General features: G+C 36.6%; 2 protein-coding genes across 2 annotated transcripts; one reads left to right on the forward strand and one right to left on the reverse strand.

Moving 5' to 3' along the window:
• Window positions 1-19: 19 nt before the first annotated feature.
• On the reverse strand, window positions 20-997 carry Or51t1 (olfactory receptor family 51 subfamily T member 1). The gene has a single exon (XM_026400939.2). The coding sequence runs from the start codon at window positions 995-997 to the stop codon at window positions 20-22; it is 978 nt and encodes a 325-aa protein (XP_026256724.1).
• Window positions 998-14,309: 13,312 nt separating this feature from the next.
• On the forward strand, window positions 14,310-15,260 carry LOC113191356 (olfactory receptor 51H1). The gene has a single exon (XM_026401069.2). The coding sequence runs from the start codon at window positions 14,310-14,312 to the stop codon at window positions 15,258-15,260; it is 951 nt and encodes a 316-aa protein (XP_026256854.1).
• Window positions 15,261-20,130: the final 4,870 nt, after the last annotated feature.

Raw genomic sequence — 20,130 nt, forward strand, 5'->3', positions numbered from 1 at the left:
TCCATTTCTCTCTTCAATCTCATCTTCTTCTAAGGCCCCTCATATTGGGGCGCTTTGAACTCTTGAACTGGAACAGCTGAAATATGGCCTGGCGGATCATCCTGGTCTTCAGGCTGTAAATGACCGGGTTCAGTACAGGTGGTAAGAGTAGGTAAATATTGGCCAAAATACTACAGATAACCCTTGGGGTAGAATTAAAGAGACGGTGTGCTAAAGACAGGGTGATCATTGGCACATAGAAAACAGTAACAGCACAGATGTGACAGACACAAGTGCCAAGAGCTTTTTGTTGCTTCCTGGGGGTCACAATGGTCAGAACAGTACGGAGGATCAGGACGTAGGAGAAAAGGATGAACAGCAAGTCTGTGCCATTCAGGAATAGCTGAAGAAACATGCCCCAAAAGTTGTTGATCCAGGGATTGGAATGTGTGTATTTGATCACGTCTGGGTGGTAGCAAAACGGGTGGGAAAGCTCTTGGCCTCCACGGAAAGACATATTACTCAAGGCTAGACCACAGGGAAACATGAAAATTACTTGTCGTATGAAGATGATGAGTCCTATCACCAAGCTCATCATGTCTGTGAGGACAACAGCATACTGCAGTGGGTTACAGATAGCCATGAATCGGTCGAAGGCCATGGCTACCAGCACCGAGGACTCCAGAAAGGAAAAGGTGTGCACTAAATACATTTGAATGAGGCAAGCTTTTAAACTGATTTCCCGGGAGTAAAACCAGAGAACCCCAAGCACAGTGGGAAGGGTCGTGATGGTCAGACACAGATCAGCAGCTGCGAGCATGGAGAGGAAATAGTACATGGGCTTATGGAGACTCCGCTCGGTAATGATGACAAATAAGATCATGCTGTTTCCCAAGAGGGCAACAGTATAGAGACAACAGACAGGAATGGAGATCCAGACATCAGCATGTTCCAGTCCAGGGAATGCAGTGAGCAGGAAGCCGGAGGAGGAGGACGTGGTGTTATTGAAAATGAACATGCTGAGTTGAGGGCACACCCTGAAAAGAAAGACAATAAAGATAATATTGGCCATGTAATCCTTTTTTATAATCCTAGCTTTTTCATAAACGGTTCCCCGATTACACAATTGTATCTCTTTATTCAACACTCCCAATCTAATCCCTGTGTCTATCAGATCAGATCCTTCTACAGTGTTTTGGATTGTTCTTTTTAGAACCTGGCCATATTTTCCTGTCTCCAGATTATAATCATTTCCAGATTATATCCATCAGTCTCCCTAGTTTCATTGTCACCTTATTTTCTAGGCTAGCCTGACTTGATATAAAAAATTTTTATAGACAGGTAAAACACAGGCATATATAATAAACAATATAACCTGGAGGGGGGGTCTTTATATTAAGTCTCCAAGCTATATAAGTCACTAAAAAAATAATAGAGAAGTACACAAGCACCACTCTGGGCACCTGTGGGGAGTACTCCACAATGTCTTTATTAGAAACTGGTCCTACCACACTCCCCTCATACTCTCCTATTAGAAATATCCTTTTAGTATTAGGGCTTTGTTACTTCATTTACTGAATGGAATTAATTCCAATAACTCTGGCTTTTACCATTCCACATATTTTTGAGCCTGAGATTCACTGTGTCCTATATTTCTGTCTCTCTCTATGGCTTTCCAGGTCTACCAACTAGGTTCTATTTTTTCCTCTATCGTACACCTCAGGGGTTTTGTTTCTACTTCTCATGAATATCTACCAGGGGAATTTGAATCCATTTACTTGACTGTCCTGCTGAATCCTGTCCAGATTTCCAAACATTATTCTGGAATATACAACTTCAGATATTCTTATTTAGTCTTAGCAAGTAAGCCTAGACAAAATACCTTGCCACATCAGTTTGTACCTCAGTTTTGCTATTGTGTTCAAGTCATGACAGGAATTTAATGAACCACTGTGGAGACCATGCCTTGCTTCATTAACTACAATGTGATGGGGCCATGAATGTTGGCACCATTTTATGATATTGGGAGGATACAGGAACTAATCCTGCTTCCCTCCTTCTTCGTTTTTCTTCTCTTGTTGATTAAAACAATTATATTAATTTGAATGCTTATTCTATTGATGAAATTATTTTTTGAGTGTCTTGCCATGTCCATGTTGGAATGGACTTGAGATTATTTATAAGCAAGGTGAAATGTATGGAAGGCTCTCATGAGCATGCCATAAATGACTTTGGAAAAATTGTAAATGAGATGGAAGAATGGATAAAAGAAACCAATCAGGGACAGGCAGGCTGAGTTGACATCATAAGTTGGAATGACAAGGAGATGAATGGATGAGAAAATCCCTAGAAGGACAGATACAAGAGAACCCAGAAATGGTGTCCTAAGGAGGCAGAAGTATAGAATTTATACTTAAGATGGCCATTCAGAAATGGTTTAACAACTATTGGTCAAAAGAATAATAATTCCTAATTTTTGTTTTTATTTAGGCCAACTAGTCAACTTTAAAGAGCTGACTGGGAGTGATATATCTGGCTTAGTTGTTAAATGGACACAGTTCTAAGTGACCTCATCTTCCAGTAGTTATATTTATGCACTGCTGACAGTAAATATAAGAAATTTTCTAATTACAGAGCATCATGTAAGGATAAATATGAGCAATGTTAATTTGTACACCTCCTCCAGCCTACTGATGATGATAATAGAAATACTCACTTCTTACCCCAACAGGAAAAAATATTTTATGATGTTATATTTAAGTATTATTGTATTATAGTTGTCTAGGATTTGACTGGAAAAGAACACTAAGAATCAGGAAAATCAATGCCAAATGTGATAGAGATTACAAACATGCTGAATCAAATCAAACACTCATCATTTTAATTGTCAAATTGTAGTGAAAGTCAGGGAGACAGGAATGAGTAAAGAACAGTTTTCACATTCAAAATTTACTCAACCTAGTGAGAATAAATGAGGAAAGAAGCCAAGGCAAACCTTAATTAAGAACTTCTACTACATGGAGAAATGGAATAGCCATTCCTACCCAAAGGAAGATAGGAAAACAAAAGATAGCTGAGATTTCTGTGTCATTAGTTCTCTTTTTTGCTACTAAGCACAGACATTAAGAGTATATCTCTTTCTTTATGGTAAACATCTAGGAATCCCTCTACAATGCATAACATATTGAATCTCCTCCAAAAGTATTTTACATATACTTTTATAAGATCTAAATTTTTATTTCTGGATCACATTTCTTTCTCCAACCAGAATGTCAACTCTTTGGGAACAAAAAAAAAATTTGGGTTTTTCATCTTTATATTTTCTCAGAGACAAGCACAATGACTGACAATTAATAAAAACTCAATCAATTTTATATTAGATGTACTGACAGATGTTTAAATGACAAAAGTAGATAAAGAATGGATTAGAGAAATGTAGATTGGATCTGGAAGTTGTGAGGGAAGAATGATCCATGGGGAAATAATCTCTCTAGATACCCTGAAGATCATCTAGTTAATTGGGAGAAAGATGGTAAATTAAGAGAAAATGAAAATAATTAAGATTTTTTTTATACATACTATCCATTTTGGTAACCTCTTTTTGTGTACTTTCAAAAAAAATCTAGGAAAATTTTTAAATGAGTTTTTTTTCCTGTTTTGAAGAAAGGGAAATAGAGCATGCTAATTAATGTATCCAACATAAATAGATATAAATTCAATATCAGATTTACTAACTCTAAAGTTCATTATATCTTACCAAACTTCAGACCAAAAGAGATGTCAGCCTTATAAGACAATCCAGATAGTTGGATGCTATATTTTCTTCTTTTAAAAAACATATTATTTTTATATAGCTCTGTAATTCAAAGGAAGGATAGAGATGAGCATAAGAACCTCGGTCCTCATGGCTCTCTAAAGAATATTTGTGGAGTACAAGTGTGTTTGGAAATGTGTGTAAGTGTCTGCATATGTTTGTATTGTGTGTCTTCATGTCTTGGGTGTATGTAGAGGAGAATTCTAGAGTGGAAGAGTAATCAAGGGACAAATTTCCTATAAAGCAGATACCAATTAACTTTTCGTGTTTGAATAGTATCTCATGTCACAAAGGACCAAAAAAAAAGAAAAAAAGAAAAAAGGCCCCAGATAATGAGAGGTGGGTAGGAAAAGAGAAGGTGACAGAGTCTCACTTTGCTACTGGAGAACTTGTGTCCTATGGATGGACATGTGTAGGCAGGAGGAGAAGCAGCATGTTCATGTTAAGCTCATACACTCAGCAGCTGCCTGTAGGACACAGTTCATTAAGGTTTTCCCTACATTGCTCACTAACCAGCAAAATGGATTAATGCTTTCTTTCTTCAGGTACAAGTGTCTATCTGACTGGTTAGGAAATAGCATCTGCCCATACATAAAGAAGAGGCTAAGCAAAATTATCTGAAAAAGACCCACCCAATTCTGTGTCTTCATGATATATAACTCAACATCCCTGTTTTATGGCATTCTCTTCATTTACCAACTTCTATCTTCTGTTCACTCATCAACACTAGCTTTTATTCCTTCCACAATCCAAAACTTTCCCTGACAAATCCAGAATGTATTAAACTGAAAATTCCCCTCTGCTTCTAATCTTTGTCCATCTTAATCCTTGGACATTTACTTTGATTCTTAATAATGAAGCAGAGTGAATATTGATAATTTTTATGTCAAGGTATCTCTTCTTTCTGCCTAGAGGGTGAGCTTCTTTATAGTTTGAGCATACACTCTTTCTCTCTCTCCATGTTAGCTACTAAAGCAAGATCTCAAAAAAAGCAGTTTCAATTAACAAAATTAGCTGCTAAAAAAAATTGTAGCCACAAGCAGAGAGTTCTGGGTCCTAATTTCTTATCTCTTTGCCCCTTCTTTTCCTTTCTTTTCTCAATCTCCATATCTCAATCTCATCCCTGATTCATTATACCATTACTACTACCTCTTCACTTGCCTTAGTCATAACTCCCATCTACACATTGCTTTTTCTTCCTCCTGCTCTTCTACTATTCCTCATTTTAAAATTCTTCTCCATTTAAATCTTTCTTGCACGCTTCTTACCTGGTCACATCAGTGGGAAGAGCCACCAGCTTCTCTTCAGCCCCACCACAGAGCAGAGAATAAGCCAGCTCCCATGGTGGGCTCTTTATAGGCAATGACCCAGTAGAGTCACCAGGCAACAGAAAGTAAAGTTGATTACTTAAATATGCTGCTTGGAGCAAGAGTGATGCGACCCATAAGAATATGCTCCTCTACAGCAGCTCAGAAACAGCCTCAAACCCTGCTCCTAGGCCCAAGGCAAACCCCATCTATCAGAGCCTAGGAGAAAGTTCTGGCCTCAGGGACTGAAAATAATAGGAGACTGTAAAAACAGCCTGCCTGTGTCAGATAACTACACCTATTCCTCTTCCCCCAGCCTCAGGCTACAGAGTCTCAGTCAGAGAGACTCTCTGAATGTCAGAGCTGGATTAGGATAGGACAGTAAGAATAATTCTTCTGTTCTTTCTTTCCAATATGTGTTCTTCCTAACAGGTCTCACTATCTGTCTAATCATTTCTATCCCCCCACACACAGGAACCGCAACTATGAAGTCATCCTGAGTCACATTTGCAGGCAACCTACCTTGCAAGCTAAAGTAATCTAACATTTGAAAATCATGTTTTAAATATAACTTTATATATGTTATATATAACTATATATGTGTGTATGTATATGTGTGTGTATGTGTATATGTATGTGTATATACACATACACACACACAACACTCCCCCCACCACACCATCTCTCTCTCTCTCTCTCTCTCTATATATATAGAGATATATATAGATATATATATATATATATATATCTATATATATATATAGATATATATATATATATATATATATATATAGAGAGAGAGAGAGAGAGAGAGAGAGAGAGGATATATATATATATATATCCTTTAAATCATGTTTTAATATAACTTTATATATGTTATATATAACTATATATGTGTGTATGTATATGTGTGTGTATGTGTATATGTATGTGTATATACACATACACACACACAACACTCCCCCCACCACACCATCTCTCTCTCTCTCTCTCTCTCTCTCTCTCTCTCTCTCTCTATATATATATATATATATATATATAAAGGATATATATATATATCCTTTAAATACATTGTACCAAATTAAAATCAACTTTATGAGTATTTTTATTATTTCATAATGAGGAAGTGAAAACTCATAGAGATTTTTAATAACTTTGCCCAGCTAAAAGTTAACAAACTACAGAGTCTATGCTTAAGACCATGTCTACCTTATTTCAAAGCAATTGATCTTAAAAAATGTGCTACACTACACTTGTTTGTAAATATTTCCATGCACATATTCAGGAAAAATGGTTTCAATATATTATCCTCAATCAACCCATCCTATAGATTGCTTGATTCCCAAGTACATCTGCATTAAGCTTCATGTGAACCAGAATCCAACTCTCTGTAACAGGGAGTAAAGTAGTAATCCTGGTAATATCTAATTTCTATGGCTTTTTATACTCCTTGAAACATTTTTGCATCCATATTCTCACTGAATCTGTGCCAAGCACCCTAAGAAAAAGTGCTAATTACAATCAGTATTTAGAAGAAGTAACTAATTCCATAAATTATACATCAAATAATGCTCAGAATGATAGGTAAATAATACCCTTTCCTCTGGTCTCATCAGCAAATTTGAGTGACAAAATTTCAGAAGAAATATGAAGTTTGGACGAGGACAGAGAGAAACATTAGATCAACATTAATAAAGCAGTTTTCATTGATTTTTCCATTCAAGAAAATACATTATGATCCCACTATATGGTCTGAACCACATTAAGCACTTGGAATACAATGAAGTAGAAAGGTTCCTATTCATATGAATTATATAGAATAGCAGGGAGGAAACACATCTGTTAGGTTATCATACTACAGTGCAAGAAACTGTAACCCACCCACAAAGATAATAAAATAAAATAAAAAAGACAAGAGTGTGGTGGCACACTCCTATAAATCCAGCTACTCAGGAGACCAAGACAGGAGGATTCCAAGTTCCAGGTCAGCCTCAGCAAGTTAATGAAACCCTATCTCAAAAATAGAAATAAATAAGTAAAAAGAACTGGGGATGTAGCTAATTGGTAAAACACCCCTCAGTTCAATGCCCAGTACTACAATCAAAGAAAGTCAGAATAGCTGTACACATGGAAATGAGGTTGAAATTATCCAAAGTATGTGTGGAATTCCATATTTTCCCAGCTCACTTGATATGCCATGCTTTCATCCTTTGTATATGATATTTCTAACTTTCCTCTCCTGCTTCCAACACCTTAGAAGTATACACTTATTTTATAAGATATATAAATAAATACAGACACAAGAAAATAAACACCCTGTGTTCAACACTGAACACTAGAATGATTATAATAGAGCCATAATGGTCTGGAATTTTGTCTTGAAAAAGTTATTAACAATGATATAAAATAGAAAAATATTTAGCAATAAATATAAATAATCTGTCAGTATATGCAACAGCATGGATTCAATGTAAGTACATCATGCTAAGAAGCCAGACACAGAAGATTGCACACTAGAGAGTTCCATTTGTATGACACTCTGAAAATAAGAAGAATTACAGGAATAGATAATGAATTAATGTTTGCCAACGGGTTGTGTATGCATAGAGGAGTCACCCACAAAGGGGAAATGTGAGGAAATTTGGAGATGTGATAAAATTCTTCAGCTATTTTGTTTTCAGTGGTGGTTACATGACTCTATGCCTTTGTCAAAACTTACAGGGGCATATAACAAAAATCTGTTAATTTTATTGTATATTAATAACTTTAAAATTATTATATAACATTTTGTTATTAAAAGTATCATCTTTTATTCTGATTTGTTTTACATGATGTCAGAATGCAATTCATTTCATATTGTACACATAGAGCACATTTTTTTCAAGACACTGATTGTACACAAAATATTTTCACACCATTCTTGTCTTATACATGTACTTAGGGTAATGATATCTAACTCATTCCACCATCATTCCTGCCCCCTCATCCCCTCCTTCCCGCTGCCTCCCCATTGCCCTATCTAAAGTTCCTCCATTCTTCCCATGCTCCCCTCAGCCCCAATGGCCATTATGCATCTGTGTCCTCATATCAAAGAAAATATTTGGCCTTTTGGGGGGGGGGGATTGGCTTGCTTCACTTAGCATTATATTCTCGAACTTCATCCATTTACCTGCAAATGCCATGATTTTATTCTCTTTTAATGCTGAGTAATGTTCCATTGTGTATATATACCAAAGTTTCCCTCTCCATTCATCTACTGAAGGGCATGTAGGTTGATTCCATAAGTTAGCTATTGTGAATTGTGCTGCTATAAACATTGATGTGGCTGTGTCCCTGTAGTATGCTATTTTTTTTAAGTCTTTGGGGTATAAACTGAGGAGTGGGATAGCTGGGTCAGATGGTGGTTCCATTTCCAGTTTTCCAATCTCCATACTGACTTCCGGATGGGATGTAAAGTATTAATGTAATCAAACTATCTTGCTTTCATCAAAATTATTAGGCAATTACATGACATAATATATTAGATATGTGCTGCTTAATAAAGTAGCTAGTAGTAACCTTATGGGACTATTTAAATTTACACTTAAATTAACTAAAATTACATTTAAAATTTAGTTGTCCATTTGCACAAGCCAAGAGTCAAGTGCTCAATAATTGTGTGTGCCTAATGATTATTATATTAGTGGAGATAATAGAGTATTCACATTTCTGTAGGAACTTCTATTATGAAGTGCTCATTGGATACTTCTCTGATTTGACTGCAAGAAATAATAGTAGATGTCATAAGGGCCAATTCTGCTGCCAGAGAATACTTGTACAATTCACCATCAGATATGCTTGGTCATGACACTGTACACAACAGGATGGAACAGAGAGTATATATTGACCATTGATGAGACTTTGTCCCTGAATATGATATTTTTAAGTCCATTGGGGATAGCTGGGTCAGATGGTGGTTCCATTTCCAGTTATCCAATGGTGGAATGATTTAGACATCATTACCCTGAGTACATGTATGAGACAAGAATGGTGGGAAAATTTTCTGTGTACAATCAGTGTCTTGAAAAATTGTGCTCTATGTGTACAATATGAAATGAACTGCATACCACTGGTGCTAAATGCTTCCCAGAGTAATTAATCAGGATCATACAAATGATAGGCACTGGAAGACTAGTGCTGCACAAATATGAGAGAGAGATGTTGACAGTCTTGAGCCTCTTCCTGGGAAACAATGTCCCATATTGCCCAGAAGTTACAATGTAAAGGCTCAAAAGGGTCAAGGTATCTAGGACAATGATGGAGATCCCAGGCAACAAACAACAGATGCCACTGACTTGGGTGTCAGTGTAGGCATGACTCTTGGCATCCTAATGGAGGCAGTGTGCATAGGAGAGACATTAGAAGGCAAAATGGAAGACTTTTCATGAGACGATGCACAAAGACCATAGCTCCCAAATTCTGCAGCAAGATTGCTGCTTCAATCTTGCCAATCATGGCAAGAATGAAAATGGTAGCATAGTTCAAAAGAAAGCAGATGACCACATGACAACCAAAGGCATGAACACCAGAACACCTCATTCCACCACTATGCCCACAAAACTGATAACATTATGTTAAGTGAAATAAACCACGGATGACCACACTCATCTGTGGAGCCTAAAAAAAAGTTGATCTCACGGAAGTTGAGAATAGAATGGTGGCTAGCACAGTAGGATGGAGCGGAAGATGGGGAAAAGTTAATCAATGAGTACTTAGTACAAGATGATAGGAGCAAGAGATTCTGGTGACTATAAATGGCAGTAATTTAGTGTACATTTCAAAAAACTATAAAAAATAAATCTGAAAGTTTTCACCACAAATAATTGAGAAATATTTGAGGAAATAGATATATTTAACCTGATTTAAATATTACACAATGCATACCTCTGTCAAAACACATTAACCCATGATGCACAATGCTTTATTTTAATGTAACATTTAAATTAAATGATAAAAATAATAGTCAAAAAAGGTAAATACATAAAATTTTACCATACACTCTAAGTCATGGATTAAAAAAGTGTAATTATTTATACCTAACTTTTTGATATCTACTACCAGAAGATGAAGGTACCTAAGAAGGAAAGTAAATGAGATCAAAAGGGACACAACTCCTTGTGGATAATTTAAGGACTGACTTCACAAAGGCACAAGGTGGAGGAACCAACTGTTCCTGTAATTTTAAGAACTGTCCTATAAACAAAAAATATCATTACATCAAAATGCATTAAAACAAGTGAAACAATCTATATGTTGTAGATTCAATTTATAACCTGGAAAATCCAACAATTTCAAATAAATTCATGTTTTTTCGGTTGAAAGTGTCTAGACAATCATCCTCTCCAACCAAAAGCAAGAGTGGTCTCCAGCCCTATTTTAATAGGAAAAATTTCAACATAATGTCATTATTGAGTCTGAGACTAGCTTTAGAGTTAAAAGACCGAGAGAGAGAGAGAGAGAGAGAGAGAGAGAGAGAGAGAGAGAGAGAGAGAGGGGATACTAGTATAATCAAAATGAAGAAAATTTGAGAGGTGCAAACTGCAGAAAGGGCTGTCTGACTGATGAAGGAAGGATTGAGAGTTCTCAGGGACATCAGGATGGAATGACCCAGATGGGACTACATTACGCCCCTCAAGGGATACTTTCCAAAGCAGCTGTAAAATCCTTATAGAATCATGATGTTTTCATATACCACCAGAGGTTTGAGTAATCTTCATAAGTGCCCTGCATGTTAGTCTCAGTAAAGGACAGAGCCAAAGTAATGCTGACTTGGAGCACAGACCTTTTTCATACCCTCTACACATAGGAATTCTGGGTAGGATTATTTATGTTTATTACTTTATTAAATTCTCAAGGAAATTCTAGAAAGAGAGATGATCAATACAGATGAGAATATTCTAGAGTATTATTCACTGTTGGAAAACTAAGAAATAAAGACAAGGTAAAATATGAGTGTCATTATTAGGAATCAAAGAAGACATGTGTAGGAGAGGACATAGTGTGCAGAAAAATATGAAATAAAATTATATGGAGAAAGAATAAACAGAAATTTCATTAGATGATAAAGAAAATAGAGGGCTAAATAGTTAAGAAAATAAATGAGAAAAGTTGGAGAATGGGGACAGGAATGATGGGAAAAGATGGAGAACATGGGAAGAACACATTAAGATAAAGAAAAGCAGACCAGCAAATGGTAAAAAGGAAGGAGGAAACAAGAATGAACTATTTGCATTGAAGGACAGTGCTTCAGCTGGCCCTGAAGACTTAAGAGTTCATAGAAGATTTTTCAAGAGTTTCCCAAGAAAAATAACCAGTGCGGATGAGCCAACTGATCATTCCCAACTGAAACCCATTAGAGTTGTTTTGAATGAGGGATCAACAGACCTGAAGAAGCATGGCTCCACCGACCATGTAAAGTATAACAAAGCTCCTTCCTCAAAGTACAGCAAGAAGATTAGAAGCACAAAGCCAGAAGCACAAAGTGCTTGCTTAGATTTGGCTCTGGTTATTTTTTGGAGAGAAGCCTGAATTCTCTTTTCAAGAAACAACACAACATTCGTAAGTGAACTCCACTACTTTTCAAGATTCCTAACATATCGAACAGAAAATAGTTTCGTTGTAATCATGTTTCCCAAACAGCAAATCCTTATCCTACAACAGAGAAACCATGAGCAGAAGGAGTGGGCAAGCCATCTGGTTTTATGGGTCTGCTCCCCTTCTAGACTGAGGTCCATAGACCAGCTCTTAAGACTTTTTTTCTCACAAGTACAAATGTGAGATAAAAGATACTACAGTACCTCTCAAAAATTTCCCACTTAAGTTGTAGTCTATGGCCTTTTAGAAGAAAAGGTTTTTTCCCCATAATTAATGATTTCTAATCATTATGAAAAAGATCAAGGAGATGTCTGCAGCTTTTCAAGACTCCTTGAAAAAAGAATGGCATTCAATTATCCAGATTCATTCATTTTTTGTTCTCTTATTCAACTCGTAAGCAAATGCTCATATAAGCTTTGCATGTGCTCAAAGAGGTGATGAATAAAAAAATTTTTTTCTTCATGGGAACTTAATTTTTAGGGAGATAGAGAGAGGAAGAAGAAGAAGAGAGAAAGAGAAATTTAATAAATATTTACATCATGTATAATTAACTATATTCATTTATAAGAAGAAAAAGTCCAGAATGTGAAAGCAGCATACCAAGAAGTCTTAAACTACCATAAATATTTAGAAATAACTTACTTAAGAAGGACAGATAGGCTAGGAAAAGGGAAACATTAGGAAAAAGTAGGAGAAAGCAAAAGGAACTGGGGGAAAATTTTTAGAAAACCTATATCAAGCTGGGCATGATGGCTCACACCCATAATCCTAGCTACTCGGGAGGCTGAGGTAGGAGGATCATAAGTTCTAGAATCAGTCTCAGCAACTTATCCACATCTCATCTCAAAAAATAATAAATAAGTAAATTAAAAAGTACTGGAGGGGAGCAGGAAGGACAGGGGCTGTAGCTCAGTGGTAGAGCACTTGCCTAGCATGTGTGAGGCACTGGATTCCATTCTCAGCACCACATGTAAAATAAAAGTCCATCAACAACTAATATATATATATATATATATATATATATATATATATATATATGAACTGAGAATGTAGCTCAATAGTAAAATTCCCAGTAGAGAAAAAGAAAAAGAAAAAGAAAGAAAGAAAGAAAGAAAGAAAGAAAGAAAGAAAGAAAGAAAGAAAGAAAGAAAGAAAGAAAGAAAGAAAGAAAACATAAATATCAGGGAGTATCTTTGTGAGATCCAGGAAATTAAAGACTACAAATGTGGCTGCATTGAAGAGACCAAAGCACCAGGTGTGTTGTTGAACACCTGTAATTCCTGGGGCTTGAAGGCTGAGGCAGGAGGATCTCGAGTTCAAAGTCAACCTCAGCAAAAGCAAGGTGCTAAGCAACTCAGTGAGACCCTGTCTCTAAATAAAAAACAAAATATGGCTGGGGATGTGGCTCAGTGGTTGAGAGTTGAGTTCAATGCCTGATAACCCACCACCAAAAAAAAGAGAGACCAAAGGGAGAGCAAATAGTATAAAGTGATGCTAGAGAAATAGCTTGGGGCTGAATTATGCTCACCATGAAGACTAATGTAGATATTTAGGACTCTAAATACATTGGAAGCCTATTAATTAACCTTTGTTATAATGAATAAATCAGATTTCTAAAACATATTCTGACTACAGAATGAAGAATCTATTGGGAAATGGCACTAGTGGATACAGACAGATCTATTATGGGAATCTGAAAGAAGTATGCTATAACATTTATTAGTTATAAAAATAGAAAGAATAAATACAGTTTATATGCTTTAGAGACAAGTTTGAAAATTGTTTAAATATTGGTAGGATGAAGGAAGAGTTTCCAGGAATAACTTCCAAACTCCTGATATGTTAGAAGACTTTCAAAATAAAATGTGTGTGTGTGATACATTCTTGTGTATCTTATATGAGGTTGTGTATGGGTCAGTATATTTTACTCTGTTTTTTACTATCTTAAAATGAAGTTAGGAAAAATAATGTTTTTGAAATACATGAATTAAATGTGACTTTCTGCACATGTAATTCATTACAAATATAGTTCAATAAATGCCTAGGCAATGTGTATGTATGTGTGTGTGTGTGTATGTGAGTGTGTTCTTTTTTTAAAAAATATAGTCACACAGACTTATATGATGTGGATTTGTGTTGGCAGTGGTATTATGTATCGGTGTACGTGTGGTGATGGCATTGAGTTAAGCGGGATTTTAAAGTTACTATTATTTAGCTAAATGCTCTATTATTAAATCCTTGAATATGGCTGATTCTTTTCTGCTAAACCTTTAGGATTGCCAAAGGAGAAGCAATCCAAATTCTCTCCTGTATGAACCCTGGGTGTTCAGTCCCATCTCAATTTTTCAGAAGAACAAGTTAAATTCAAGAAAACGGAGGCAATTACATGCAACTCTCTTAGGAAGCAAAAATACAAACCAGAAAGTGTCTTGACACTGGTATCTAACCTAATTCTTCCCTCTGTTTTTTTTTTTAATCTGTGTACTCATTTACTTATCTCATATGAGAAAATAATTTCAATTTAGGAGCTGTGAGCTAAGTGGGAGAGTCCAACTTCATCCAGTGCTGAGAAGACCATGATGAACTTGAGCACATCACAGGCCAATCACCATAGTTTCATTCTGACAGGTATCCCAGGGATGCCAGACAAGAACCCATGGATGGCCTTTCCACTGGGATTTCTCTACACACTAACTGTCTTGGGGAATGGTACCATCCTGGCAGTCATCAAGGTGGACCAGAGTCTCCATGAGCCCATGTACTACTTTCTCTCTCTCTTGGCTCTGACTGATGTTAGTCTCTCCATGTCCACCTTGCCAACTATGCTCAGCATCTTCTGGTTCAATGCCCCTGAGATTTCCTTTGATGCATGCATCACACAGATGTTCTTTATCCATGGTTTTGGAGTAGTAGAATCCGGAGTTCTAGTGTCCATGGCCTTTGACAGATTTGTGGCTATCCGAGACCCACTACGCTACACCTCCATCCTCACCCATGGTGTTATTGGAAAGATTGGAATAGCTGTCCTCACCCGGGCATTCTGTGTGGTCTTCCCTGTGCCATTCCTTATAAAGCGACTGCCCTTCTGCCATTCCAATGTCTTATCTCATTCATATTGTCTTCACCAAGATGCAATGCGGCTAGCCTGTGTCAGCACCCTCGTCAACAGCCTCTATGGCCTCATCATTGTCATTCTCACGCTGGGGCTTGATGCCCTTATCATCCTCTTTTCTTATGTACTCATCCTGAAGATGGTGCTGAGCATTGCCTCCAGAGCGGAAAGGCTCAAAGCCCTCAACACTTGTCTTTCTCACATTTGTGCTGTGCTCCTCTTCTATGTTCCTCTCATTGGTGTCACCATGATCCACAGGTTTGGGAAACACTTACCACCAGTAGTGCACACACTCATGGCCAATGTCTACCTGCTACTTCCCCCTGTGCTGAACCCCATTGTCTACAGTGTGAGGACCAAGCAGATACGGAGACGGATCATCCACGTGTTCCAGGGGAGAATAAACAGGGCTTAGTGGAACAGACTCACATGTAAGATAAAGAAGTTGACCCTGAAAAAGTCAATAGTTCCATTTTCAGCACTTACACTGCAATCAAATTTTGCACATCTCGTAAAATGTGGGGTTGTTGAGGCACATGGGAGAAGATACAAAACTAGTCATTCTTGTTCTGCATATATTCTGTTTTGGAATGCATGCATTTTGATATGTGGTATCACAAAATCCAGTTTAATTAAGGAACATAGTAATTTTTATTCTTTGGAATGGAGATGAACATCTCTGATATAAAATTATATGTTTACACAGATAACACTTAAGTTTATTATTGTAATGTTAAGTAATATTTTCCTTTAGTTATCAATAAATAATAATTACATCAAGAAAAATTCAATAAGCCCTATAGTTCTACTGAAAGACTGGCTATATGGAATATTTCATTTTTAGATAGAGAAAAGAGAACTGCTATAGGATCAAGCAAGGGGTGAAGGGTGTCTATGATAAGATTAAATCAGATTCATCTGTGGTTACTTAATACATACCTTTTCTTTGAAGTAATATCACCTCTCTATAGAGTTAACATAGTTCTAGTTTTTGTCAAATACTTAGTATACTAATACAAGTTCTTCCTTTACTCTCTTGACCCAACATGAATGGCTCCAATTCTGCTGTATAGTAGATGAACCAGTAAAAATTTTACAGAATAAAACTACTTTTCAGATTTATGTAAGGAATGTTAAAAATTCTCAGCACAATAAGGAGATTTAAAGATGCAATACACAGGTGTGTGGGTATGAATATGTCAAATGCAATGTGTTTTTACATTGATGATAATGCCTGTTTTAAGAATTGTGTTAAAAATTATTCAACCAGCTCGCAGGGGGATTATTTATTCATTCAACAAGTATGTATTTAACACTAACAAAATGCAGTCATTATGGTAACCTCCAGGTTTCTGAGAAAAATGCATCCATTTTACACTCAATTTCTAGAATATTTATCTAGAAAATATGCATACAGACAATTAAAAGGCAAGTGATAGTACATTAGAGTATAATATTTAATTTGTTAACATTAATAATTCTTTTATATATTATTTCAGTAGATTTTCCCAACAACCTTTGAAAACAGATGTCATGGACATTTTACACAGAGAGGAAAAGAGACTCAGATCGGTTAAGTAACTCGTTCAAGGTCTTGCAGTTTCTTTGTGGAATGGCTAAGTTCAAATTAAGAGTTATTGATTCTGAAGTTTGTAAATTGAGACTTGACCCATGTCTCAGAGTTTCCTAACAGGGACAGGGACAGGAGAAGGGAGGGACTGCAGAGTGAGGCTGACCAAATTATCTATGTACAAATATAAATAAACCACAGTAAATTTCACATTTATGTATATCTCTAAAATACCAATCTTAAAAAATCTCTAATAGAAGGAAGATTAGTAGAGTAGAGGAAGGGGAACAGGGCAGGGAGGGGAGGACAAGGGAAAGTACTAGGGAAAAAATGGAGCAAATTTTATTCCATACTTGTATGCCTATGTAAAAATGAAATGCAATATCATGTATGCCTAAAATGCACTAATTAAAAAAATTAAAACCAACTTGCCTTAGAAAAAGTTTATTTTGAATGCATGATTAAATTAATTATGTGTTAATGATGGATGCACAAGAAGGTGTAGCAGGCATGTTCTACAATGTTTGGGCAGAACAGGTTTATACATCCTAGAGGTGGAATATTTACATGAGCATCCGAACTGCTAGGCTGATGCCTGATTTATTTCACAGTAAATTTCATGTAAACCTGTCATTGTCATTGCCCAGTGTTCATCAATTGTAAGCAGTTCAGGACACAATTCAAATTGCTTATCAGATATGAACCATTAAGCATAACTAACTCACTATAAATTTGAAAATAAAAGAAAATCTAATTGATGTTTGACTACCAATCAAACATATAAACAACACAATTGCTACAGAATCCCCTCCCCAACAAAATGCTGCACATAAATACATTGACAGAAACACATAAATTTAATCTCAATTTTATTTGGCATACAAAATTTCTAGAACTATTTAATTTTCAGTTTGGGAAAAATGTTTCCTTCTCATGTGCTTCAACTTCAGGACAGCTGCACATAGCTGGGAAGAGCCAGGTCAGGAGAAAGGAAATGGGGAAGAGAACATGAGCAGCCAAGCTGGCTTTGATAGGAAGATCTTGTGGAGAAATGTAAACTATTATTAGTAGCTGTTGTGTGAAAAACAATGGACATGGAGAAAAATGTGCAAAGAGTTATGAAGTCTTGGAGTTGGGGATATAGCTCAGTTGGTAGAGTGCGTGCCTTGCATGCACACAGCCCTGGGATCAATCCTCAGCATCACACACAAAAAAGAGTTATGAAGTCTAAATACATATTTCACTACCAAAAGCCCACCATCCTCTTTGGAAGACACCTTCAGTAAACACCTTCTTGGCCTTATTCTTCAAGAAAGTCCGTTGGAGATCTTGTTCACTGAATGTAACACCAAGCAGAGATGGAGCCATAGGGGTCCTGATGTGTTAAAAACAAATAATCATTAAAACAATATAACACAGGCCATAATCTTTCACTCATGTCATATGATATCACCCTCGTATGTGTGTTTTTGACCCTATTTATTACATTTAGATGACTAGGGTCACCTAAGTAATCCAGGATAGTGTCCTTATCTTAAAGTCATTTTTATTAGCAACCTTGATTCCATATTTCTATGTAACATATTTTCCAGAAATTAGGTGATAGACCTCTTTAGGTGGCAATTTTCCTGTTTACCTGTTTACCATAGCCACTGATCTCAAGAGTAAAATGTGAAAAGGGAACAAGCTTGTCTGAAAGTGCTGTGGTTCTGGTCAACTATTTGCTTTCACGGAGTGGGGGGAGGGGGGCGGGGGAAGGCTCGAGGGTAGAGATGACCGGGAATCAACACACAGACTCCGGAAGCTGGTGAGAGAACTGGCTAGAGACCCACCTCAGGTCATCTCCAGTAGCTCAGTTTCTTTTTGGAATGCATACAATTGTTATATGGTTCGAGTGGGGCATGCCCATCAGTCATACACAAGCAAGATAGTATCCATAAGCCAATCATCTTATGCCTAATGTAACCACACTATGAGGATGTTCTAGATATTGCTATCATCAGGAAGGGTCTTTGTCCCTAGGGAGGGGGTTTCTAAGTTAGAAGTTCCATGTCGAAGCTCCTGGCTATCAGTTTCCTGGCCTGGCAGCTTGGCCACGCTAACCACAAGTGCTAAGGATGTGGTTTCACTAACGGCTCAGCTTGCTAGAGCAGAGCATCCCATCCTGGGGGCGTTCCTATCAGGCCTGAACAAGTATATTCCAACATGAAAGACTCCAGATAAAGTTGGAGCTCCTCCTCGATTCTTTTATTTTTTGTTTATTTATTTATTCATACTGAGTCACATCCCCAAGTTCATGTGTGTGTGTATATATGTGTGTATTTTTTGGACTCAGGGTCTCACTAAGTTGTTTAGGGCTGGCTTTGAACTCATGATCCTCCTGTCTCAGCCTCCTGAACTGCTGGGATAACAGGCATTTTCCACAGCATCTGGCTACTCCTTGATTCTTGATTATCAGGTGTTAATGTTAAGTCATAATCTAGACCCCTAAAGCTAGAAAAATTGGGATTATATCATGGCTCAATAAATTTAGCTTGGAAGTTCGGATTATAGGATCTATTTGCAGCACTAAAAAGATTAAGTCCACAAATCAAGAATCATGCTGACTTCAGGACATCCTTACCTGGGAAAGAAGATAGCACTTCTCACTTTCCAGGTGATCCTCAGTTACCCAGAAAGCATTCCTCTTGATTACATGCCTGTTTCCAACATTAGACTGTACCTTTTTTTTTTATCCACAGCCCTTGACTTCTAGTTTTCATCCTCATTATTATGTAGTATCTTAGTTAAAGTGCATGAATATATGTATAAGTGTCTATACGTGGACACACACAATATATATTAAGCTAACTACAAAAAGAATATAGAATGCATCCTTTTAAGCCCATATTTCTCAAAACTATCCATAATAAAATACTTTTGGATTTTGTTTTTATTTTTCAAATTGTTTAGATCAATATAATTATTATTATTACTACTACTACTACTATTACTGCTACTACTACTGGGTGCTCCAGTATCATTGAGAAGTCATAAACTTTTCCAAACACTCTTTCTGAGCTCAGCACAGATAGATAACAGACTATTCCCAGGTCAGCACTGATGCTGAGACCTTCAATCACACTGCACTAAATCACCCCCTTTTTAAGCTCCTCTCATTGCTATGTACTGGGGAGCTGAAATCTTACCTAGAGAGGGACTAGATTAACTGCCTTATTTTGAGGATATTATGCAGTTGTTTCCTTTTGGAAGCAGCAAAAGGCCCTGAGTATACACAGGAGAGGAAACAAGAGACAAGGTTGGGGATCAGCATGGACTTTGCAGCAGAGTGATGTGGTTTCAACTTGTGGTTGTGCCCACTTATTTGCTATTTGAACCCGATAAAATTACAAAACTGTGCCTCGGTGTACTTTTTATTAGGGCTTTATAATTATATATAATTGTGGGGTTCATTTTGACATGTTCGTAAATGCATGTAACATAGCTTACTCTATTTCAATCCTCATTACTTTCTCTTACCATCATCACCCCCCTCTACCTGATCCCCTTCTTCTGTAATATTTATCTCTCTTCTATTTATATTTTAATTGGTGCATTATAGTTGTATATAAAATTGGTCTACTTTTCAATTGAGAATAATTATTATATCAATTGATATTTATTGAATGTTTATTCTTCTCAGGCCCTGAGCTAGATCTTATATACATTATCTCCC

Source organism: Urocitellus parryii, chromosome 4 (genome assembly GCF_045843805.1).
Source record: "Urocitellus parryii isolate mUroPar1 chromosome 4, mUroPar1.hap1, whole genome shotgun sequence".
Lineage (NCBI taxonomy): Eukaryota > Metazoa > Chordata > Mammalia > Rodentia > Sciuridae > Urocitellus > Urocitellus parryii.

Excerpts from the sequence above, each read along its gene's own strand:
- Or51t1 (XM_026400939.2), bottom strand. The coding sequence starts at position 997 with ATGTTCATTTTCAATAACACCACGTCCTCCTCCTCCGGCTTCCTGCTC.
- LOC113191356 (XM_026401069.2), top strand. The coding sequence starts at position 14,310 with ATGATGAACTTGAGCACATCACAGGCCAATCACCATAGTTTCATTCTG.